Here is a 27,139-nt window from a genome sequence, read left to right as displayed (position 1 = left end):
TTTGTTATTTTCAATAGAAGATAAGCATGATTATTATCTCCACTGGGCCATAAACACATTCTTTATTTTTGTTCCAGATGCTTAACGGTGGACAAAATCGTGGCGTAAACACGTTTTCATGTTCATTAAATGTTTCTTGTTGTTGTTTTTTTACGTCTTTTTCTACAGTTCCTTATGTGAAAAAAAAAAATTTTATGTAATGTTTTACGTAAATAAAGATACACAAATTCGAAGGCTTTTTTTTTTTTTACATTTTGAGTGGGGTATTGGATTTTCACTTAAACGTTTCATATTTCAATAAACAAAATGGACAAAGAAAATGAATCACGTTAGGCAATATACTGTCTCTTAAAACAAATGTTTATTGTCCTTGAACTTCGGTATGACAAAATAGAAAGCTAGCTAAATCTAATGCATCCCTCCCAGGAGAAACTAAACAATACTAGCGGGAACCAGGAAAAACTAGGTAGCAATCCACAGAACAGAACATTCAGTCACGTGTCACAAATGCCTACTTTATAGCAATACAACCTGCAAAATAGCAGTTGAGGCACCAAAAATGGCTACAAGTGTTACAAAAATAGCTTTCTCCTGAGTTTTTGATGCACCAATTGCTTTAACGGGGCAGTAAATCTTGAAAAATCAAAATATCACCATTTTATTGAAAACACGTTTGTTGTAATTGGCCTACATGCAAATATTCAACCACAAGTTTCTTTTACAATATTTACAAAGACAAGCAACAATGTTCACATGGGTACACAGTGGTAAAAGCAGGGACCGTCTCCATTGTTTCATACAAATACCTCCCTTCAGCAGTGGAATGATTTTGTTAATATAACTTATCGCTAGGGGTCACCTCAAATCAGAGCAACACAATTATTTATCCAACTAAAATATCCGTGTCTTGTTTCTTTAAAATGAAAGTATATTATTAATTCCACGAAACGTAAGATATAACACAGTTATACTGCATTTTACTTCTTTCGTAAGAAACGTGTATCGTATGTATGTATATTAATTTTCCTTCTACGTTGTTGTTTTACTATTGAGGTGGCCCCTCTACATCACCGAATACACGGTTTGTTCCAAAAATAATAAATTATTTCACATAAGAATGAGGAAAGAACATATCACAGTTACAGTATCACCAACTTTGTCTTCCCCATTTTATAAGTCAGATAATTCAAAGCTAATCAGTTTTGTTTGTATCGATTCGTACCTCGATTATAAGAGAAACGCGTTAAAACATGAAATTTACCGAAATCAGGCAACACACTGCTTGTTATCTCACATATGAGTTTCTTTTAGAGGTATTTTAGTGAAATAACGTTTACCTAAATTAGTGGGACGAAGACAAAATAATTCAACTGAATGTATTAAAGTCGTAAAATATCAATGGTTTTCTCGTATTGATAAAAAAAAAAACAAAAAAAAAACCAGCAGCTCCTAAAATCCCCGTCCGCCCTATCACAACCTGGCATAATATAGTACCCTGGAAAGGGTTTACAACCAGCATAATATAGTACCCTAGATGGGATTTATTAAGAGCGACCCAGAAACATTCTGAGGTATACAATCATCATAAACTGTCTCTAGAATAATATTACCAACAGCCAGATGAATGTAACGCAACATAAACAGTAAGCGCTAAGTTTCTGTGGAGGCGAAACGATGAATTACTTACACCTTCAAATGTCCAGCACCCACAGAAACCGATTTCATCGAAAAATAAAATTCTCGAATGCACAACCTTAAGCTGACAAAGACATACAGATACGAAAAGTTATTTCAAAATATAACCATTTTTTTCTTCTTCTTTGTTAAAACAAAATGATGTCATCTGAGGTCACGTGAACTCATGTAAGTGAAAGACATTATTGAAAAGGAGGTCCTGTCATTGTACATATTCAATTCTGGAGACCGTCTCTATCATCAGTCCCTGCTTTTAACCTCACGAGATATTAAAAGCTGAAAATTTTAAGCTAAATAACTTCCCGGTTGAAAGGGATATGACCAGCAAATTACCAAAGATTGAGTGATATCAATAAATACAATGGGATGCAAACTGTTCAGTGTTTTTGATTGGTGGTTTCAATCCAAAGGCCCTGTTGCTGCCTGTATAATCTCATTTGATAGGTGAGATTCCAAAAATGACTGAAACTTTCGATGATTATAATGATTTCCACCAAAATCGATTATGTGCTCTTAAGGTTAAGAGAGATTAGAGAAAGATACAGAGGGTGGACAGGTTCGAATTAAATAAACAGACGATGGTCATAATTCACAAAGAAATAATACAATATGGAGCCAGAAGGAGGAAACAAAAATGTTAGTATAGGAAGGGTTAACTAAAAACACACGTGTGACATTTATACAAAATGTACTTAGCTGAAAACATCTGGAGATTCCAAACACTGTACATTGATATGACTCGGACTCTCTCCTTGTTTTCAACCAATACCACGTTGTTCACCACAAATCTTCATACCGCTAAAGGACGACAAAAGATATTCTTACAATCAAAATCATGGTAACACAGCTTGACTACGCGCAGCCTTTTAAAATTTAGTAATACGAGAAACGTGAACAAAAAACTAAAAGTTGTTTTTCTAGCTCCTGTCATTAAAATGTCTTCCTTTCTTTGAGGTCACATTATAGTATTCTTGGCTTCTCTCTGTGTATACTCCATATTAAATCTTTTCAAGTGAGCTGGTTAAAAGTCTCACCCACAGTGTAATTTATGTTTGCTTGGCTAAGTGTGCGCCAGTTATTATTTTTTCATTGCGAATGATTGTAAAGACATGTTGAGCACGCAGTGTCTGATAATACAAACAGGGTAACGCCAGTTCTCGAATGAGCCAGCGACAACTTAGTAATATCAAGCCCAAGCTAGTGAAGAAAACAAAACACAGAACAGTTAGCATACTGTACATAGGGTGACCTCTCACGAGAATTTGTGTAAATTTCTTGACATTGAAGCACCTCACTTAAAAACACTGTACAAGTTCGATTATAGTAACACTGAAACCTAACATGCTTTTACTAATTTACTTCATATAAACCAGTTCATTCACATTGCGTGTACCAATTCCTTGCTCTTCCAATAATTGCTAAGCCTTTAACACTGATCAATTGACAAAATCTGACGCTAAAATTAAACTTGTGCAAAAATTTTTTACCTCTTTTTACCTTCATAAAAATAGCTCTACCACAACACTCTGTACTCGTTCAGATTGTTTTAAAACTTTCATTTCGCTGTATCACCTAAATCAAAATCGCAACTCTCCCACTAACCTATATATTCTCTGAACTCGAAAACACTACGATTTGTTACACTCTCACTAGGTAGTGTTTTCAATACTGTGCCTCACAACATAACGTTCTTCAACGTTTAATCTAATGGAAATTAAGTTTCCACATTTGAAGATAACAAGATTTCATGTTTACAATATACATTACATACATACATATTTATCGGTATACTTCTTGCCACACACACACACACACACACCTGTTTTAAGTATAATTTCTTCTCCTTACTCGTGCATAATTAATCATGACGTAAGTCCAATGAGAATTCCAAGAAGAGAAAACCTACGCATAGCATCTAACAAAGATTACTATTGAATAATGACTTAGTACTCTATAGGACCAAATGCCACCATACCCTGGACTAGTTTTATTATAGGAACCATTAAAATTGGCCTGGCATCCCTCCAGGCCCAAGTTAGGCAGGAGGATGGCAAAAAAAAAAAGTGAATTTTACGATGATTATTCTGTGAAACAGCCATAACAGATGTATGTACGTTTCACTTTTGCACTGTGAGACAACTACTAGAAGATATATGAAACACAAAACTTCCACTTGCACATATCAGGTAAAAGGTTTTCATAGAAGAGTGTTCACATTTCACTAGTTCAGACACGTGAGTCTATTAGTTTTTCTGGTCTCTACACATAGACAGTCACTGTTAAAATTCAGGCTGTTAGATTTTCTGCCGTAGTTGTTGAAGTGTCGTCTTCATTTAAATCAGGTTTAAAGTGAGATTTGATGTGGTTTTCAACCTCAGTCGATGAAGCACAAATCTTGTTGCAGATGTTACACGCCATCTTCCAGCCCCAAGTGGGCGGCCTGTCTCCAGCTGGGGGGGAGTGCTGAATAGTTGGATGTCCAGGAGAAGAGAGGTCACGAGGTGCTTTTGGTGACTGGGACTTGTTTTTTTCGGACTCGTTTATCATCTTCAATCCATTAATAGTCCCTGATGATGGTGTGTCGTTCATTGAAGTAGAGTTGGAGTTAACCACAGGATGTCGAGGGATGTTTCGAGCCAATCCTTGAGGTGAAAACATGTTCAGAGAAGAAGGCATGTTTCCATTTGTGATACCTGCGCTCTGAATAACAGATATTTCATTCATCTTTGGTGTCGTCATGCCGTTCATGTATGCTGGGGGAAGGTATGGGAAATAAAGTTCTGGGCGAGGGGGTTGAAAATCCCCTGGTTTAAGAGGTGGGGTCATCTGGAGAGCTGGCAAATCTACTGACATTCGACGTCCCCGTCTTGAAGTGCAATTGTTCCACATATGTGTTCCCATGTGAACTTTAAGGTTACCTTTGGTGGTGAAAGCTCTCTCACAAACAGTGCATTTGAAAGGTTTATCGCCGGTATGAGTACGCATATGAATCTGAGCGCGCTTGCACTTGAAAAAGGCTTGTGACATACATTGCACGTATGTTTAGGCATTCCTTGTGGCCTCTTAGGGAGAGGCTGGACACTGGCACTGTTCTCTGAAGCCGGCCTTTTGTGTGAGTGGCTAGACGTCTTGGGTACAGAACTTGCCGTTGTCGTATTACTCACAAGGTTAGTACTAGTTGTCTTACTACTGCTGTTTGACGTCGTTGTTGTTGGAGTAGGAGATGTGGCGAAAAGTTGTGATGGTAAGTCTTTGATCTTGTGAGTTAGCATATGTTGTTTCATGTTGCCTTTAGTAGAGAAAGCTCTGTCACAAGTTTCACATTTAAAAGGACGTTCCTTTGTGTGGCTGCGATAATGAATTGAAAGAGCACTCTGACAAGCAAATGTTTTAAAACAAATTTTGCAAGTGGTGTTCATTCGCCCTGGATGAGAAGCAAAAGGTAATCCTCCAAGTGGCGCTGCAAACATATGAGCAGCCATTTCAGATGGGGATGGTGGCGTACTGGTCGACAACATTGAAGTCTTTGGAGTAAGATCCAGAGCCATGCTGTCATGATTCACACTAGTGATGACGCTTGGTGACACAGTTGTAGAAGATGATATTGGAGTAGACACTGAAGATGGTGACTCTGATTTTCTCACTGAACCAGGGGTCGAACGCTCATCCCCAGAATTGTCTGAGGTAGCCTTGCTTGTTGTTGAGTTTGGGGAGAAAGGGGGTGCAAATACTAGAGACTTTCCATTGTTCGTGGATGTTTCTACAGATGTTTGAGATCTAGGTAGATACACTGATGTGTTTTCAAACCGAGGGAAGTAGCCTAAAGGAATGCCCATTCCAAAAGGGGCAAAAAGGGGTTGAGGAATCGAGGTAGAAATGCTTTTTGTGTGATTTTCTAACGCTGTCAAAGAAGAGCTAGTATGTGTGATAGATGATGTAAGGGGTCTTTCACTGATGAGGGACAAAGGCAGTAATGAAGACGAAGATGAGATGGAAATTGATGTGGATGCACAAGCTGAGGTCACCGAGTCTATATCTGGAATTGTCTTAGCAATATCTTCAACCATTGGTTTAACTGGAAGAATGTCCGTTTGAGAAAGCCCATCATCATCTGATAATTCTTCTTTTGAGTTGTCTTTGAAATAATCTTGGTCTTTTGTTGGGGGAGTTATGGCTTTTATGACACTATCTGTATTCTTTATTATAGTTGAAAGAGAAGACAGGGTCGTAGAAATACCTGGAGAACTTGATGGTGTAGGAGGGTGAGACTGCGAAAGAGGAAGCGAAGTCTGAACCGACTGAGAAAAATGGCTTTGGGTTGAGAAATTTAATGGAAGGGCTGGTAAAATTGGTCTTGGAAAGGGAGCCGGGAGGGAAACCGGGGCTCTAATTTCGTTTGCCATTATCTGTTCTGGACTCATATCAATAGGTTCACCAGTGTGCATTCGGATGTGTTGCTGTAAAACGAGAGAGTTGGTGAACTGTTTATGGCACACTGGACATTGATGAAGCACACGTAAAGGAGGCTTTACCCTGTGAACACCCATGTGAGTCTTCAAATTACCTTTTGTTGTGAATGCACGTCCACATATTTTGCATTTGAAAGGTCTTTCGCCAGTGTGGGTACGATAATGCATTTGCAGAGCACTCCTACAACTAAGAACACGGTGACAAATAACACATTGATTGGGATCACTGAGCTTATGTTCAATATTATCTACAAGCTGCTGCAGCTTAGTTGTTTCTGATGTCTTGGTTATTTCCATAAGTGATTCCCAGTTACTGTCTGTACTTCCTGGTTTAGGAAGTAAATCTTGATAAAAGACAGGATCGTTAGCGTTATTGTGATCATCAGAAGTTGTGGCTATTGGAGTCGATGTTTGAGAGGTAGAGGTAGTAGGTAATGAATGCAGATTAAACGCAGGTAATGAAGGGGAGAATGATGAATGAAATAACGTGGGGTATGAAGCAGCCATGGTACTTAAAAATGGGGGATAAGGAGGAATTATGGATGGTGGAACTGAAGTGACTCCACTATGAAAGGGAGAGCTCTTTAATTCTTCAGGACCTTTTATTTCTGCACCATTTTTGTCTTCGTCTTCAACAATAGGACTTTGTGAAGCTGATGGTCCAGAACTTAAGATGCGATGTGGGTCAATGTCTTCTTGTTCTTGGTCATTCCTCATTTCTTCATCTTTTTCCAGTGGCACATCAGTTTCTGGTTCTTCTATGACTTCATCTGTAGAAATAGGTAAATTTGGATTTTTTTGTCTAGAGACATTTTTTGCTTCGTTCGAAATTTCTTCTTCTTGTGAGGTAGTAGGTCTGTTTTCTAAGTCAATGGAAGTTAGAGTCTGTCGATGTTCCCCATTTACAAGTTGTTGAGACTGTGGTAATGAAGCTATTTGTGGTATCAACAAAGGAGGCTGTGAGCTACAACTGTTTGACATTTCTTGCAATACAGGACTCTGGGAAGAAGGAGGTTCTAATGGTGGATACAGCTTATCCAGATGTTCTGGAAATGGATTACTGTCCATTTCAATATGAGGATATTTTGACTTGTGTCTCTGAAAATGAACTTTCAAGTTGCCTTTAGTTGAAAATCGATTTCCACAAATATTGCAACGAAAAGGTCTTTCTCCAGTATGAGAGCGAATGTGAATTTGCAAAGCACTGTCACTTCCAAATACCTTACCGCAAAATCGACAACGATGTCGAAAAAACGAATCATCTTGTCCGTGAAGAGATTTTCCATCACTAGCAGATGCATTCGATAGCTTTCCTTTTCGTATTTTAGACATTTCTGTTTCACTACCATAACTACTCACCCCATTCAACAGGAAGGATCCTCCTGACATCGTGTTTTGAAGAGCTTGCTCTGTGTGCCTCTGAAGAAGCTCCAGTGTGTTTGGTTCGTGAGGAAGAGGTGGAGGTGGAATTAACGGATGCTGCATAGAATCTTTTGTTTGAATATTAACATCAGATGCTGAACTACAAACATTCAAGGTCGAAGCATCCAGGGAGCCTGATTTTGTTGCTACATACACAGAAGGAGTTTGTTGAAGCAACAATGATGTTGTTGTTGCAGTACTTGAAACCATTGAAGTGGTCTCAGTGCTCAATGGAGAAGTCAGTGTTACCGATCCAGTTGGTGGAGGTAGAGGAGTTGTGACAGCCGGATGTGTTCCTGATCCTCCAATCAGCTGAGACTGGAGTTGTTGTATAATCTGGAGTTGAATAAGCTGTTGTTGTTGTAAAGTGTACAAAGCAGACTGCAGGGCAGCCAACTCAGCCGTTTGACTCTTGTCGCTGTTGGAGCTGTGCTGAGCCACTGCAACTTTAGTATTTTGCAACGTTTCCAAGGTAACATTAGTTTCAGGCAAATACTGAGAGTACAGTAAAGATTGAGGTAGGTTAGTGATAAGCGATGTGGAATAATTAATGAGATTTCTGTTCAGAGTGTTCTTGCAATTGTTTGAGAGGTTCAAGACCCCATCAAGCGTTTTGTCCAGCTCTCCTGTTAAGTCATCCATGCACACACTAGATTGACCCTTGTTCATAACTAAACTAGGAAGGTCACCACTATCAGGTGAGTCCACTTTTTCATAATAAAGTCTGTCACTGTTCATAATGTCTTCTGACTGTTTCAGAGTCGATTCTTGCTCTTCACTTAGGTCATCAGAAGATGAACCGCTTTGATAATCAGGACTATCCATATCCTCTAAAGGTTGGAAGTCGTCCGTTTCATCAGCTACAATATACACTAATCGTTTTCTTGTACAAGTTTTTTTGTGGGTGAGAAATTCAGAAAGCTCTATGAATTCGCCCCTGCACTTTCCACAAACGTGGGCATCACCTATTCCTTCATCCTTTGGAGTGTCTGAGTTCGCGTCTGAAAAAAAAAAAATAAAAAACTTGTATAGGGTCCTGGTGATTCAAAAGAAACAACAAATAACCATTTCACAATTATTTTAATATTAGATTGAAAGTTATATTTTCCTTAAAGCTCATGAAATCAATTCCTATATATCGTAATCTATATTTTAAATCAATTGTTAATGTCTTTATTTAAAAAAATCATTTTATATATATTTGCATATTTACATGAGATAAAGTTAAAAAAAATGCTGTTCAGTTTCGTTAAACGATAGAATATTAGTGCAAAAACAATACAACAAAATATTAGATATTTCGTGACAACGCCCAAATTAAAAAGAAATCAAAATCATGTGCTACAATGCTTTAGTAACTTCAAATTTTCATTCAACCTTAAACGTCCAAATTTTGCCTGCTGTTCTTTTAGAATTACAATGTGATATCAACTAATTATATCTTTTCCATTTAGTCTTTTATGCGAGATTCTACTAAAACCGAGTTCGAATCCCCGTCCCACCAAACAAGTTCGCCCTTTCAGCCGTGGGGACGTTATAATGTGACGGTCAATCTCACTATTCATTGGTAGCCCAAGAGTTGGCGGTGGGTGGTGGTTACTAGCTGCCTTCCCTCTAGCCTTACACTGCTAAATTAGGGACGGCTAGCGCAGATAGCTCTCGAGTAGCTTTGCACGATAATTCAAACCAAACCTACTAAAACAAACATGAAAAGCAGAATTACTTCATTCATTTCAAATATAGGTTTTTCTCCTTCCTCACTCGTTCAGCGACAAACCTAAAGGTTTATGATGCTAAAAATCGGGCTTTGAAAGTTTGTTTGTTTATTTATTGAGCTCAAATGTACACAATGGTTCATTTGTATAATGCCAGCCACAAGTATCAAAGCCCGATTTTTAGCATCATAAACCTTTCAACGAATGTTGAAAGTTACTGGTTTGCAGCACATTCTATGGGATTCCCCTGAGATTTTGAGTAGTTACTTCATGCTTTTCATAGATGTTGATTCGGGTCCTGAGATACATAATTACATGAACGTTGGCCAAAGAAACAGCAGCGTCACTTTCCTGATGATGGCGATACTACAGTGAAAGAGTGTTTTGCTTCACTGGAATTCTGAGAAGGATGATGAACGCTTATGGACTACAAGGAGCCATTAGAAAGCGGGTAAACTACTCAGTAATCCATCAGGAGATTTGTCTGTACGAGTTCATCCTAACTGGTTGACGGCAGACTGCCCTATTTTTGCTCTCATATGTAGACCTTTTACTGGACAGCGTAGCAGTAAATGAAATGTATTACAGCGTAGCTGTAAATTAAATGTATCCATGCACGAGTTTGTACTAGCAGAAAACAAAGCAAAAATGAATTCACTTATTCCAGTACTTTTAAACGATCTAAAATAATTATTTCGAACACACATTATATGTTGATTTTTTTCACACTTTAACAGACATTAGTTACCGCAGAGCTAACTTGTTAATATATATATATATTCGTATTTTTTATCGAATGATGTATTTAACATTGAATAGATATCAGAAAGAGTAGTCAGTATAAATAATACGTGTGCCCCCCAGTGTCTGATTAAATATTTTTTGTCATTCTGTCTTCTTCCGCAAACGACCCATCAAAGGTTAGAGGTTTTATTGACCTTCTACTAAACACTGTCGATTTGAGTTAATAAAATACATTTTTGTCACAATCTCTTCTCTTTATAACATTTCATAAATTAAAATACACGATATTGCTTGCAGGCAACGTAATCTATAATCCAAGGACATTCAAGTCTCGTGTAATCAGAGAAAGGGCGACATGGCTTCAAGAAACAGTCTGGTGAAAAACCTTTTTCTATTAACATTTGTAACAGTGTGGTAACAAAAAAATATATATTATAAGGCTTATTTAGACCATTAAGATAAATTGGATGAACGGACTGATTTAATTTTTGCTTCAGGGTGACATAATATAAAAAAAAAAGAAATAGGGTGAAAATAGAATACAAAAGTCTTTAGTACATCTAAAACGACGGATGAAAAAAAATTTTTTTTCATTTTTCTTTGGTTTTCGCTGAGCTGAGTTATAGCCACATACATATTTTTTTTTTTCCCAAGGACCAGATGTCAATTAAATGAAAAGACAAAATCGACAAGACGTATTCTGTAATAACACCAATCCCCCCCTTTCCCAGAGACTAATACAAGTAAACATATCAGCACGTGCTGAATATTTAGCAATTTTATTTATATTAAGCCTTTTTTTTTTACCATTGTACTTTCTTCAAAAACAAATCCCAGTCGCGCCAAACATGCTCGCCCTTTCAGCCGTGGGGGCGTTATAATGCGACGGTCAATCCCACTATTCGTTGGTAAAAGAGTAGCCCAAGAGTTGGCGGTGGGTGGTGATGACTAGCTGTCTTCCCTCTTCCTACACTGCTGAATTAGGAACGGCTAGCGCAGACAGACCTCGAGTAGCTATAACGCCCCCACGGCTGAAAGGGCATGTTTGTTCTGACGGGGATTCGAACCCACGACCCTCAGATGGTGATTCGAGTGCCTTAACCACCTGGCCATGCCGAGCCCGATTGTTGTGTACCGTGATAGTTAACAAAACAAAATGGAACTCACTTTCCGAGGATAATAATAAACATTAACTACTGACCAGATTAAAGAGCTACATACAGGAGCAGTGTTAGTGCATTAGAGTTCCTAAGTAGTAACATGTTTGGACGTTAGCGCATTAGAGTTCCTAAGTAGTAACATGTTTGGTCGCTAGCGCATTAGATAGAGTTCCTAAGTAGGAACATGTTTGGACGTTAGCGCATTAGAGTTCCTAACTAGTAACATGTTTGGACGTTAGTGCATTAGAGTTCCTAAGTAGGAATATGTTTGAACGTTAGCGCATTAGAGTTCCTAAGTAGGAATATGTTTGGACGTTAGCGCATCATAGTTCCTAAGTAGGAGTATGTTTGGACGTTAGCGCATTAGAGTTCTTAAGTAGGAATATGTTTGGACGTCTTCGCCCATCAACAAACAATACACCAACACAACACATGCTAAAAACACTTCTTTAAAAAGTCATTTGTACCAACATGCTAACACCACTGAACCAGTATATATACCAAATCATGACACCATCTGGGAACGGCAAGTAGTAACAAATCCTTGCCTGAGAAGCAAAAAGCCTTCCTGCAATGTTTTTTAAACATCGATCAGTAACTGAGTTATGTGTTTCTGGGTTACTTAGGCTGGCCCGGCATGGCCAGGTGGTTAAGGCATTCGACTCGTAATCCGAGGGTCGCGGATTCGAATCCCCATCACGCCAAACATGCTCGTCCTTTCAGCCGTGGGGGCGTTACAATGTGACGGTGAATCTTACTATTCATTTGTAAACTAGTAGCCCAAGAATTGGCGTTGGTTGGTGATGACTGGTTGCCTTCCATCTGGTCTTACACTGCTAAATTAGGGATGGCTAGCGCAGATAGCCCTCGTGTAGCTTTGCGCGAAATTCTAACCAAAAATGTTTACTTGAAAACGCTGAAAAAATAATACATTAGTGAAGCAAACAAAATAATTAAAAAGAAAACCCACGAGGATGAGGGCATCCCTTTGATCCACTTGGGGCCCTAAGCAATAGCGTAGTCTGCTTATGTCTAGTGCCGTCACTGTCCACATACATTGTACCAATGTGCCATCTGAGAGATGTGAAGCAAAATGTGTTAGAAATTAACAAATTCAACTGTTCTGCAAAGTCCTCTTCACCTGTGGCAAAAACACAAAACTTGCAAACACAATCGATGAAGATTTAAAAACGTAGTTCATGCGCACGAACACACACATAAAAAGTAAAATCAGTTTAACATTGTATCTTTACAAGTAGGTATCAGCGATATATGCCTTGATTATTATGAATATTCCTAAACATAGTTAATATTTTTTATATATGTTTACGGTATTCTCACTTATTTGAATTGTTTGTTTGTTTGTTTTTGAATTTCGCGCAAAGCTACTCGAAGGCTATCTGCGCTAGCCGTTCCTAATTTAGCAGTGTAAGAATAGAGGGAAGGCAGCTATTCATCACCACCCACCGCCAACTTTTAGCTACGAATAGTGGAATTGACCGTGACATTATAATGCCCCCACGGCTGAAAGAGCGAGCATGTTTGGTGTGACGGGGATTCGAACTCGCGACCCTCGGATTACGAGTCGAACGCCTTAACCCACCTGGCCATGCTGCGCCAAACTCGTTTGAAACCACAACAAGAAAATGTAAGATTTCTGCCGTGCCATTTTTCCCAACAGCGGAAAAATTCATAAAATTTTCTCTCTATCTGAGCATGTTTTGAGTTTGAAATGGAAATGAAATTATTCATGAATTAGCTTGAAATCCATACATAACTGAGCCATTAACTTTATGAAATAAATAAATGTCCAAGACGTAATTCGAGACTGCCGAGAAAACGTAAATCAAACATCGTGTTATGTTGAAATTAATAAAATAATGGCAAACAATGATGTAAGATTTATTTTTTTAGTGTTTATTTATGTTAACTGTAAAAAACCTTGATAATTCTTGTCAGATCTGAAAGTTATTTTCGTAAAACGTAATTGAAACTCGCAAGTTTCCAAGACGCCTAGGAGGCAGACAGATAGCATGCACTATACTGTTTTATTTTATGTTTTCGGTATAAGCTTTTTTGTATTTTCATTTTCAGTTTTAAGTCTATACACATCTCAGTTCGAAGAAGGACAAGAAACCAGTCCTTTGTTCATGCTAAAATAGGAATTTAAAATTACAAAAGAAAAAGGAAGTGAATATGTTTACACGTAAATGATGGGTCAGTTGATCTATGTTTGGACAAAGTGAGAAGCAGACAGCATTTGAGACGCGATCTATAATTATATCTTTAGAAATGATCATGCCAGTAGAACTTATTAATATAATTCTTGGCTGCGAGACATTCCGAGTCACACCGCAATGCTTCCAAACAAATAGCTCACAACAACTTGGCATTATGCCAAAAGTCAGAACGTATACGAGTTTATTTTGAGATATTGTGTGTTAAAAGATGAATTCGAATATACATCTGTTGTCACGAAGCCCAAATGACCACAACGTTTTCCATTTTCTTTTATTCTTTCTCATGATACTCTGTTTTTCAGACTTTATCCACTGTTTGTTGTTGGGTTTTTTTCTACACGTAATTTTGTGATCAATTTAGTTCATCTGTTCTAGCACAAAGTAGTGCTTCAGTGATTTCGGAGAAACGATAAGACAGTTAGAGTTTTCGGATCTTTGTTTATCTCATGTTACTGTAACGACTTCTTGGAGGTTTTAGTTATATAAGATGCAACCATATTAACTGTAATCCATTTACATTATTTTTGTGTAAGAAGGCAAGGCCTACCCAAAGAATGGTTGATATGACCAGGTTAGTAAGGCGTTCGAATCGCAATCTACGGGTTACGGGCTTAAATCCCCATGACACCATATATGCTTGCTCTTTCAGTCGTGAGGGCATTATTATGTAACAATCAATCCCATTATTCGTTGGTAAAAGAGTAGCCCAAGAGCTGACGGTGGATGGTGATGACTAGCTGCCTTCTCTCTAATCTTATACTGATTAATTAGGGACGGCTAACGCAGATAGTCCTCGTGTAGTTTAACGCGAAATTCGATTCAAATATCTAACCAAATAGCACATACATAAAAAATTATGTAATTGAAAAATTACCATTAGCAATGTATGTATGATTAAAGAGTAACCTGAGCTCCCTGTCTCAGTAATGACGACTTTGTCTATATTGTGAATCTGTATTTAATAAAAAGTTGTATTGTTAAAATAGTCTTAACAGATAGTGTGTAGAGAACTGTAGACTTGTTTGCTTTGTCTCTGCAACAAGATCTAGAACACTATACAAATATAAGTATATGCATATAAACATATATAAAACGATATAACCTTTCTGTGATTCAGAAAATTTTTATCTATCACAATGATTGTCTGCCGTTCAGTGTGTCCATTCTTAAATAGTACACTGATAGATTAGTAAATGACCATCATACCTCTATTAATAGACACTAGATGGCAGCAAAGTTGCGTGATTTTAAATTTAATTCGAAAGCATTTATATATATCTTCTCAGAGTCACTGTTCGGGTGGGTTTCGAATGAATATAAATAATTACTCCTATGATCTCCTACGTATAAAATAGTCTCATAGTATATCGCAGACATTATTAGATTTCTCTCCTCATCAAGGATTCTGCGCGTGTTGATCAGTTAGGCCTTTATCTCGGAGAGAAACTGCTGCTACCACTTCATTCTCAGCGCTGAAGTCAAAGAATAGGCTATAAATTCGCGTCAAACTGACCTGACAGGTCAGTTCGCGACTATGAAGCGCCATTAGCGTCTTTGTGCCTTTGTTAGTTTTGTTTAAGATGTCACAAGCTAAAAAAAAGACATGTTTTTTACAGCAGAACTTTAACATTTAGATTGACCCTGTAGTGCCAAGTCTGTTTTATCTGACGCATTTATCGTATCGTTCGTTCAGGCACGTCAACAGATTTTATTACATACTTGAATATTTAATATGCCATTAAAATAATGCATCAAAACGTATATAATAAAACTCAACAATAAATAAATATCTATATTTATCAGATTAAAGATATTATAGAAACGTCCCGATAAAATAATTAATATGTGGACTTCATAATTGACTATTTGTTGCATGTATAAAACCTGAGGTTATTCTGAAAAGCTTAGAAAATTGCCACAAATAATCACGTGTATTTTTAAAATGTATCCTCTAAATATATTTAAAATAACTTACTTAATTGGTGGTTTTACACCGAAATTATTCGTAATTTTAAACTGAATTTTCAAATGCAGAATAGATACAGTTGCTGTTTGTTTCAGCCGAAAGCTATAATACTTTATAGCTGTGCTCTGTCCAAGACGCGGAATCTAACTTCAAAATTTAGTTCGTAGACTTATCACTGACTGACCTCCTGGATGGGCAATAATAGACAGTTTATTGGTTTGTTTTTTGAATTTCATATTCGAGGACATTACCTACCATCAACTTGGGGGCCACTTTTGTCAACGAATAGTGAGATTATCCTTCTCATTACAACGAGCATTTTTAGAGAAAAGATAGGAAACCCATGCATCTCAGAGTATGAGTCCAGAGCCTTAACCATTAGGCCATATGCCAAATCCAACAATAAACCGTACATACGAAACAGTGCAATGTGGCTAAGGATACAGAAATATTAATTTCCTAATTAGGTGTTGATTCATCAGAGAAATCACTATTCCTACACTTTGTCTAAGTTATTTGCTTTCATTTTCAAACATTGAGAAGAAATCTAACGTCAACGATCGTAATTGAAGTGTGCAAACACGTGCAAAAAAAACACACACACACATATATATATATATTGATTTTCTTTATGAATAAAACGATTTCAGTTATTATATTTGGGAAATAAATCATAATTTGGAAATCAGCCACTGCTTTTTCTTCTTCAGCTTTTTTTATGTTTTCTTTCTGCTAAGATAATGTACACAACAAAATTACGATATGGACTTTCAGAGGGTTGATCTAAATATACACAATGACTGGCGTCTGTAGACGCGGCTATATTAGGCTTACATTCTGGAAGAACAATACATTTAAATATAGCAAAAGAAAGGGAGCTTTCGCTGCACACTTTTCTATACTCTTCTTACCAATTATTCTATAATTGGGTGAAGATGGAATAGCGAAAGTGACATAAAACCCAGAAGAGAAAGAAATACATGTTTATGTTAAGATCGGACAATGCCAAAATTCCTTCAGCGTTATTTATAGATATGAACAGCTTTCTTTCATCGCCCCCACACAGAGAAAAATATTCGTTGCGTCAGTAAAAGGTACTGTACCTGGTGCTATACACAACTAGAAATTATAGTCATCCAAAAATAAGTTAGGACTAACTTTTCATTCGTTTTGAAGCTAGACTGAAAAAAAAATGGAGGATGCAACCTTATTTCCGAGTTTTTTGTTGTAATTTTACTTTGATTCAACTCGCACCTCAACCCCATTCCTAATGGCTCAACAAACAGTAGGGTTTGAAGGTTGTAGTGCTAAAATTCGGATTTCGATATCATGACAGGTACAACAATGATAGTGTGTATTTGCGCTGAAATCCAAAACAAAGAAAGATTCCATTTTAATGTTTCAGCTTTTTCGGTTAACCTATAAAATAGATTATGTCTTTCCTTACAAGTTTTCTTTCACACACTATGTCATGTATATCCTGACGTGTCTCCTTCTGTATCTAATGTAATATGTTGCACACAACACAACAAGAGTCCTATACGCTGTATACAATGTTATGTGCATCCTGACGTGTTCTATTGTATATAATGTAGTACGTTGCATATATCTTAACCCAAAACCTTTGCAATGTAATATGTTATGTGATGCATAACATTTAACATAGTGAGTTGCATATACACTAACAGGCGCCTTCTACCGTATTTGCTGTTGTATACATTCTAATAGAAGACATCTAATATACATGTAGCAGTGCATCATGTATGTTGTTATGTTTTTCTTCTGCAGCTAGCAGAGTCCGTTACGCACGTGCTTGTAACGTTATATCTCAATCTAGTTTAATATTTTCTCTTCTCAGGTATCTACTACCACTACAACCGAACACACATCTACCAATGCATTTACTGCAGTATCTATACTACAAGTACAGGTATTAACCCTTGTTTTATTAACCCTTGGTGATAAAACTACAATGGGTATTTCAGAGAGACTAAATTCGATGTCAGTTTCGTCTCTGATAACACAGGACTGCGACTTTAAGTTTAATAAAAAATGCTTTGGTTTCAATAAGGAATTTTTCGTAATTAAGCTTAGTAGATTTCGAAAATTATTCATTTTTTTTATCACGTAAGAATATTTTTTACAAATCGGGAAGAAAAACCTTACTTAATTCAAATATATAGCAAAACATGTTTGGGTCATTTGCACAACATGTTGTAATAGCAATGAATAAATAATATTGAAAAGAAAAAAAAATAATGTCAAAGTGCACCTTGCACTTAGCTTTCTAAAAATGACACGTCATGCGGCATTTTAACTGTTTATATACTAGCGGAGGGTTTCTTGTGGGTTTTAGAAAGATCGATACGATTCTCACTTCGCGATTGGTTGTCAACATTTTAATATAACAAAACCCGACCATATATTTTGAAAATGATTCACTCAATATAAAAGTACGTACGATGTTTCTTGAAAAAACTGTACGTGATGGAATAAAATGAACATCATTCTCGGATTCAGCGTACAAGAATTACTGTAGAATATGCAAACATTTCAAGACAATAAAACCATCATAGGCGTGTATTCAGAACTAATCACTTTACGGGATTCAAACATAAATGCAAATCGAGCGCCATAACCAACAGGCCTATATAGGCGAGATGAGAAGGTTTATCTTCATTTCAGTAGTTTTCCCGCCAAGAAGAAAAGACTGCAGTGATGTAAAAGTAGACAACATTGCAGTTGATATGACCTTTGATCAGTGATTTTAAGTTTTGACAAGCACGTCTTAAAATTTTGTAAAAAGGAATAACGTTTTCATGATATTTAAACAAAAAATGAAAGACGTTGATCGAACTAATAAGTCGAATTACACATGTTAAGTTCACTTTCTATAGAAGTTATACATACTGTTAGTATTAACTGTTAAGGTCACTTTCTATAGAAGTTATACATCCTGTTAGTATTAACTGTTAAGGTCACTTTATACAGAAGTTATACATCCTGTTAATATTAGCTGTTAAGGTAACTTTTATACATCCTGTTAGTATTAACTGTTAAGGTCACTTTCTATACAGAAGTTATACATCCTGTTAGTATTAACTGTTAAGGTCACTTTCTACAGAAGTTATACATCCTGTTAGTATTAACTGTTAAGGTCACTTTCTATAGAAGTTATACATCTTGTTAGTATTAACTGTTAAGGTCACTTTATATAGAAGTTATACATCCTGTTAATATTAGCTGTTAAGGTCACTTTATACAGAAGTTATACATCCTGTTAGTATTAACTGTTAAGGTCACTTTATACATAAGTTATACATTCTGTTAGTATTAACTGTTAAGTTCACACTCTCTAGAAGTTATACATCCTGTTAGTATTAACTGTTAAGGTCACTTTCTATAGAAGTTATACATCCTGTTAGTATTAACTGTTAAGGTCACTTTCTATAGAAGTTATGCATCCTGTTAGTATTAACTGTTAAGGTCACTTTCTATAGGTGTTATGCATCCTGTTAGTATTAGCTGTTAAGGTCACTTTCTATAGAAGTTATACATCCTGTTAGTGTTAGTTTGGTTCACTAATTTTTGTGTAGTAGTGTTTGCTGTGGGAAAACTAAACAACATACTTTTGTTTGTTCCGACATAACCATATTGTTAACGATTTAGTCACAACAATATTAATGCGCATCCACAGAATATGAGGGGAGGGGGTTTAAACAGGTTGCATGACATGATACCTTCAGGTGTTTACCGTAAACTGTGTTGTTGTTTTTTTTCAAATTTACAGACAACAGGTTGAAAGTGCAGCATCGTGAGGGTGACAAGTCCTGATAACGGATCACGGCTGGCAAGAAACTGGTGTTGCTACTGTCATCGTTGACGACGAATGATTGGTTAGAACTAAAGGCGAAAAACAAAACCTCCAGAAGCAAGCCGCCATAATTTAATAATCAAACAAAACAGACGTACCCTTAGAATGGAAAGCATCGGTGGTCGTTTGGCGCGCCACATCAAACACACCCTTAATACACCCATTAGCCATTCTCTCGTGCGTATTGACCCGATTGCTCACTGCTTCCATCCGAGAAATGTAGTGGATGATAGATTTTTTAACGATAAATACTGAGAACAGAAGTGAATTTTTCGCCACTTTACACTTAGCTCGGCAAGAAGCACAATTATTTATATAGATGTAAATGTTCAGTATTTTTTATTGGAACATATGGAACTATGGTAGTACATCAGTTATCGATATTTAAGTCAATTTTATTTCAGTCTCTTCATCTAGGTCCTCTAACGTTTAGTGTGTGTGTGTATGTGTTTCTTATAGCGATTCCACATCGGCTCTTTATTTTATTCGTTGAGGGGAATCGAACCCCCCTGATTGTAGCATTGTAAATCTGTAGACTTACTGTTGTTCCTGTAAGAGATGATTCATTTGGTAATTATATATTTACTTTGTTTGTTTCGTTTTAACTTCGCGCAAAGTACACGATAACTATCTTTACTAGCCGTCCCTAATTTAGTAGTGTAAGACTAGTGGAAAGGTAACTAGTCATCACCGCCCACCGTCAACTGTTTGGCTACTATTTTGCCGACAAATAATGGGATTGACGGTGAATTTATAACGTCCCTGTGGCTGAAAAGGCATACATGTTTGGTGGGACGGGGATTCGAACCAGTGACTCTCACATTTCAAGTAGAGCGCCTTAATCACTTGGCAATGCCGAGCCAGCAGTAGCACGTTTTATCATTAAAATGTTAGAAATACAACACAACCACAAAACATCCACTCAAAACAGATATTTCTTTAGTAGGGCGAGCAACAATTTTTTGTAAACGGAATTCGAATTCGCTACCCTCAGATTGCGTGCGAGTCAAGCACCCTAGTCATCAAGCCATGTTTAAAGAAACGAAATAATTATGAAAAGCAAGGCTTTTGTATGCAACTCCTTCCTTTTGGGCCCGGCATGGCCAAGCGTGTTAAGGCGTGCGACTCGTAATCTGAGGGTCGCGGGTTCGCATCTCCGTCGCGCCAAACATGCTCGCCCTTTCAGCCGTGGGGGCGTTATAATGTGACGGTCAATCCCACTATTCGTTTGTAAAAGAGTAGCCCAAGAGTTGGCGGTGGGTGGTGGTGACAAGCTGCCTTCCCTCTAGTCTTACACTGCTAAATTAGGGACGGCTAGCACAGATAGCCCTCGAGTAGCTTTGTGCAAAATTCCAAAACAAACAAACCTTCCTTTTGTAAAAAAAAATTTTGGTTGTCAAACCTGAAGGCCTAATTTTTGTTTATGTGAGAAGTTTGTTAAACTTCGTTTACAAAATAATGAGAGAAAAAACGTTTTTTTTCTCCATTCAATACCTTATTAATAAAACACAGTTATATTAGAGCCATTATCTAAAATAAAGGTATCTTCTTATCTTCATTTTTAATATTATTAAAAATTTCTGATCGAAGCTAGGCGAAACTATGTGGTTCAGGAATATACCAGTTTGGAAAGTAACGTATAATTTTATTAAGACAATCTTGTACAAGAAACTGGCTGGAGATACTTAAGGTCTTAGATCGATATCACATTAAGTCAGAGAGGAAACTCGGGTAAATCTAAACTTTACCACATGCATAATTCTTAAGTGGTATCGCTTTTCGATTATGTTTGATCATTGTAATTTATTAGTTCTTGAGCTTTACCAAAGACTGCCCACTCCGTAACTCTGCAACAAACGTAATGAAATCTCTACCGCGCCATCTGGCGTCTGCTTTGGTAGCACTTACTAAACCGACTATTTAACGGTAAACTTCATATTATATTTACCTTTTCTGTCAACTCTTTAATATTAAGTGATATTAAATTTGGAAATTCATTCAAGCTTTAATGTGTGTTAGTTTAACTAATATTATGTTATTATGGAAACATAAACTCCTCGCACTAAACACACGGATAAACATATTGAGTATTATACCACATTAGATTTAATATTTTCTATTGAAGTTCATAAAATAGGCATAAACACATTCATACCAGCATGTTTGTCAGTCATAAAATACACCATTAAAACTTATGAATACAAAATAATTAAAAAAAAAACATTTTTGGTAACACAGAATTAAAATAATGTAAACTTAGTTAATTTTTGATAATTATGTTTATTAACATTATTGGCTAAAATGTTTAGCATATCTACTTTTACTAGTATTTTAATTGTTATTATTATGTTTTTATTACGGATATTACTTTGATGTTGTTTTTTAAGCACAAAGCTTTCAACGGGCTATCTGTGCTCTGTCCAACACGGGTATCGAAACTCGGTTTTTAGCATTATAAATCCGCAGATATATCGCTGTGCCAGTGGGGAGGTTTTGCTTTTATTTGTTAGTTTAACATATATATATATATATATATATATAGCTTTAGTATTAAATTGAGTCTTCGAAGTCGGTCAAAAGTTGTAAGATAGTATTGGGTTTATGGCCGACAATATCTCTTCACGATGGCACCCAACTAATGAAAACAATGTATTTTAATCTAAGTACGAACATAAAAGGTATATTTAATTAGCTGTGCTCACTACAAGGTTGATTTTTAGTTTCGCTATGAGTTGATAACTTTCTCCGATCAGAAGTTAATATCAATTATTCACTTTCATTGCTTCTGTTCGTATAAATAGTGAACGTATAATACGTGTAAACATGCACATTTTTTACATGAACGTTTGCTTGAGCAACAACCAACAGAAGAACAACTGCTATCTGTCACATCTGCCGCATGAAGCGCTGCGCCTCTCCTGTTTGTTTGTTTGTTTTGGAATTTCGCACAAAGCTACTCGAGGGCTATCTGTGCTAGCCGTCCCTAATTTAGCAGTGTAAAACCAGAGGGAAGGCAGCTAGTCATCACCACCCACCGCCAACTCTTGGACTACTCTTTTACCAACGAATAGTGCGATTGACCGTAATATTATAACGCTCCCATGGCTGAAAGGGCGAGCATGTTTGGTACAGCCAGGATTCGAACCCGCGACCCTCAGATTATGAGTCAAACGCCTTAACCACCTGGCCATGCCGGGCGCGCCTCTCCTGTTTTCTTTGTTGAGTGGACCAAATTAGCAATATTGAGTCCTCGGCTTTACTGTGAGAAATTATGAAACAATACAAAACAATCAAGTATTCACTGTCGCATACACGGAGACCATTCAGAGCTAGAAGGCAAGCAAACAATTATGACGTATATATTATAATACCAGAAGTAAGAAATAAAAAAAAAATGTAACTATATTTTTAAAAAAAGCAAATTTCTAATGATTTTACGAATGCAAAGTATTTGTGAGGCCTATTTAGAGAGAAGAGATGTGAAAAGAAAGTTGACTGGTTTAACAAGGTTATCAATCCCATATTCACTTCTACTTTGGGTACACTTTCTGGAAAATAACATGTTCTTCTGTTTAAAATCAAGTTCATTATGATTTGGTAGATTACATAATAAAGCAAATACTTTACGTTACAGATGATGAAAAGCTTTAATTCTTTTTTAGGGTTAGCTAGCTCTATTGTACAGCAAGCAGAGAATTAACAATACCTTATTAGTTTGTGAACGTAACATCAGTGAAAAGCGATGTGTATATTGTTAATAACAGATCTGCCGTGGTTGTAAAAATATTGTGAACAAGGTATAAAAGAAAATAGTCCAGCAGGTTAAACACTAGGCCTAGCCCAGACCGTTTATATTGAAGTGTGCGTTATGCGAACAAGCGCAAACAACAGGCACGTTCCAGAGAGCACTCGAATAGCAATTGGAATTCCATAAATATAATGGAGAAAGAGTGCACTATTCTGTTATTCTCTTGCATAAATATGTCGTGAATTTAATTTTCATCATTGATTAGGCATTAAAGTTAACACGATTAATATTTAACAATAACCTCGCATAAAACAATCATTAGAGGGTTTCTCTTGATAGATAGTATGTAACTCAAAATATATGGTTCCACAATCAGAATCGGCTAGTGCAGAAATTGAATCAACAATGAAGCATGCAGTTGCATAAGAGTAAGAAATTACGTTTTTCAAACGTAATGGTTATGTTCTCGTAACTTTACTTACCCTTTGGAACCTTGCCTCACTAACCACGCACTGTCCATTCAGTCCGCATGTGACAGTCATAACATATTATTTTACAACTAACTCATCATACGATCCCCAGCTAGCTCCACTGTTGTGTAAGCCCCTGGAAGTGCGCTTCTCCTGCTGTTAAATTATACCATTATGACCATAATCGCTTCCGACTATCATCCACCCTGTCAGCCCAGCATGTTGAACCACGAAATACATCAGTCAGCGCTATTAACCCGGCCCACCAGTCCGTTATTTCTATACTTCATTTTTGTATTATTACTGTTGACATTTTGAACCTCCATCAATATGTAATCTCAGCGGGAGTAGAGTGAAGGATGATGGAGTGTTGTCGCCTGGAAACAGATCGCTCATGTCCACGTGCATCTTATATCATATGCACGTTGTGCCTGTGTAAACACGTGTGGCTATTCAGATACTTATGGAAAACTGCTAACTGTATGAAAAGCTAGATGAAACGACGAATAGAAAGATAAATACTACACTCGCCCTTCAGTTGAGTATAGTTTCAAAGTGGCGTGGGTACAAAACGAAACTGAAACCAGAAAGCTGATTAAATACCATAGTTTTAAACCGTTCTCACATTTCTATGTACATAATGCGAACAAACAATTAGCTGACCACTAAAGTGAAATCTATACCAAACAAATTTCAATAATGAAGAAGTGAAGTAGATTTGGTTTAAGTTTCACGTAAAGGTACACGAGGGCTATCTGCGCTAACTGTCCCTAATTTAGCAATGTAAGATTAGAGGGAAGGCAGCTAGTCATCATCACCCACCGCCAACTCTTAGGCTACTCTTTTACCAACGAATAGTGGGATTGACTGTCACATTATAATTCCCACCCAGCTGAAAGGGGCGAGCATGGTTGGTACGGCAGGAATTCGAACCCGGGACCCTCAGATTACGAGTCGAGTGCCTTAAACACCTGACCATGCAGGGGCAAAATGTTTGGTGAACAAGGAAACTAAAGTAAACTTCAATAAACATACCATCCTGGTTAATTCTATCACAAGATCTAACTTTATTTAATTTTAATAGTGCATACTGGTGTACAGAAGACATTTTAATGCAAGTAATAAAAGATCTTATAACACCATTTAAAAAAATTGAACACTCAACAGCTTCTTCAGTAACTGGTTGTAAAACGAAACGTTGAAAGTCCAATTAACATTTTAAGTCCTTCCATTATTTGCATCCATGTGATAAGAACAGCGAACCTAAAGGGTCGCGAGTTCAAATCCCCGTCACACCAAACATGCTTGCCCTTTCAGCCATGGGGGGCGTTATAATGTGACGATCAATCCCACTATTCGTTGGTAAAAGAGTAGCCCCAGAGCTGGCGGTGGGTGGTGATGACTAACTGCCTTCCATCTAGTCCTTCGCTGCTAAATTAGGGATGGCTTGCGCAGATAGCCCTCGTGTAGCTTTACGCGAAATTCAAAAAACAAACTTATCAAACAGCCCAAGTTCTAATTCAACCAAAAATCATGTAAATTGCACAAACTGGGTGATCCTAACTGGTTCAGATAAAATAATTCCTATATTTATAATACTGTTTAAGTTATAGAAAACAAAAGAGAAGAAAGGTTTCCTGTTTATCGGTGATAATTTCGAATGTTGGGAAACAGAAGTTTAAATGTTATTGACGCTACAGTTTAGGATGGCGTTGGAAGGGTTTGATGAACCTTTATCAGTGAAATATCAGTCTTAAATCGATTACAGTAGTTCTGAAACCTAGATCCAAAGAATTCCAGCAGAAAGTAAGCACCAGTTACACGTGTTATATTACAATTTCATATAAAATATAATTTCGTATAAAAGTCCATTGATTTAATACACGCGATATAAACTGAAAGTTCAAGAAACTCGAAAATATATTGTTTTATTATATATTTGGAATAATAAAGGAGTAATCTCAAATTGCAGTCAATACTCCACCTAAAAAGCAAGTGGAAGTACAATTTGATTATCACATGAGAAACGTTTCATTTAAAGTACCCTTTCTGTTCGTAAACTGACTCACTTTCTTACGACACAAAAGAGTTCCTAATGTCAGAGTTGCGCAGTTGATATTCCTCCGTCTTCAATGTAAATGTCGTGAACGACTAGATTTCACCGATTATTTAGAGGTTACTAAGTCTTTGGGGAGGGGTGGTAAATCGTTGTGACTGTGGCGTCTTTAGTTAACCCCGTTGTACGGAAGACGGGTTTCGGTAACTGATCTTCAATATCCACTTTCCACGAAACGGGCTTTAAAATACAGCTTCCACCAGGATTCGGGCGAATTGAAGCAACAAAACAATCGATAAAGCCTCTTTCGGAAGCTCCCATCATCTTGAAAATATTTACAGCTTTTTATTGTTATCGTTTGCTGTCTTAATAAAAGCAACGTTTGCGATTTTTTTAATATCCACTTATTTCTTTTCTTCCTTACATTATGTCCTCTAAAAAAAGGACTAAGTCAGAGGAACTAAAAAAAAACAGCAAATAAAAGAACACTGGAAGTAATAAAAAATTCAGCGAATAATAGCGATGTTGTGTTATAAGAAATGAGTTAGACCAGCATTTTCAAAACATAAGATAGCAAAGAATCGTTAATAAAGCTTGGCCGTATTGTACAACGCTTCGCTGTAATTACAGATATGAAGGGTTACCTTCCTATAGCCTGCACTGATTAATTTTCGGAGAGAAAAAATCATTCATTTCAAAAATTAGAAAGTGATACATCTACTGGTACTGTATACATTGTCGGATAAAGATTTATTTATGATGACACAAAGCAAGGCATGGTCAAGTGGTTAAGGCACTCGGCTCGTAATCTCATGGTGGCGAGTTCGAATCCCCGTCACACCAAACATACTCACCCCTTTTAACCGTGGGGGTGTTATAAAACGACGGTCAATCCCACTATTCGTTAGTAAACGAGTAGCCCAAGAGTTAGCAATGGGTGGTGATGACCAGCTGCGTTCCCTTAGTCTTACACTGCTAAATTAGGGACGGTTAGCGCAGATGGCCTACGTGTAGCTTTGCGCAAAATTCAAATCAAACCGAGTCGTCTTAATCTGCTACAATTTGAAAAGCTCATTTGATTGATCCTACACTTCTGAATAGCAGAAAGTTCTCTTAAGTCACCTTAATTTGCTGTAGTTCCAAAGATTCATGAGTATTTCAAACCACGGTAATTTCCTATGTTAATTTTTAAGTTATCTCAAACCATGTCCCTCGCTGATACAGCGGTAAGTCTACGGATTTACAACACTAAAATCAGGAGTTCGATTCAACTCGGTGGACTCAGCTGATAGCCTCATGTGGCTTTGCTATAAGAAAACACTCACACCTCAAACCACTATGATTTAGTATGTTCATTAGACATTCCATAATACTATACTTTCGTATGTTCATTTAAGCAATCCCATATTATTGTAATTTTACAGGTTCGTTAGAGACGACTCAAACTACTGAAGCCAAACAATTATCAGCAACCTTAGACCACAGTAAAAGTTCAGAAGACTCGTCAAAATGTTCCTTTTTAGAACGTGTCACAAAATACGTTTAAATGACCCGCTCTACCTCTGTTACCCCCCCCCCAC

The 27,139-nt window shown here is 37.0% G+C and overlaps 1 protein-coding gene across 1 annotated transcript in view; it reads right to left on the bottom strand.

The window, feature by feature from the left end:
- Positions 1 to 342: 342 nt before the first annotated feature.
- The window catches only part of LOC143251004 (sal-like protein 1), a 130,724-nt gene continuing 103,927 nt past the window's right edge, over positions 343 to 27,139 (bottom strand). Inside the window, 2 exon segments of the mRNA XM_076502277.1 lie at positions 343 to 4,691; positions 4,694 to 8,587. Coding sequence (XP_076358392.1) covers positions 3,982 to 4,691; positions 4,694 to 8,587 — 4,604 coding nt within the window. The 3' untranslated portion in view covers positions 343 to 3,981.

This window comes from Tachypleus tridentatus, chromosome 5 (assembly GCF_004210375.1).
Source record: "Tachypleus tridentatus isolate NWPU-2018 chromosome 5, ASM421037v1, whole genome shotgun sequence".
NCBI classification, from domain to species: domain Eukaryota; kingdom Metazoa; phylum Arthropoda; class Merostomata; order Xiphosura; family Limulidae; genus Tachypleus; species Tachypleus tridentatus.
Note: the sequence above shows the minus strand (reverse complement) of the source record. Positions and strands in the feature narration are given on the sequence as shown.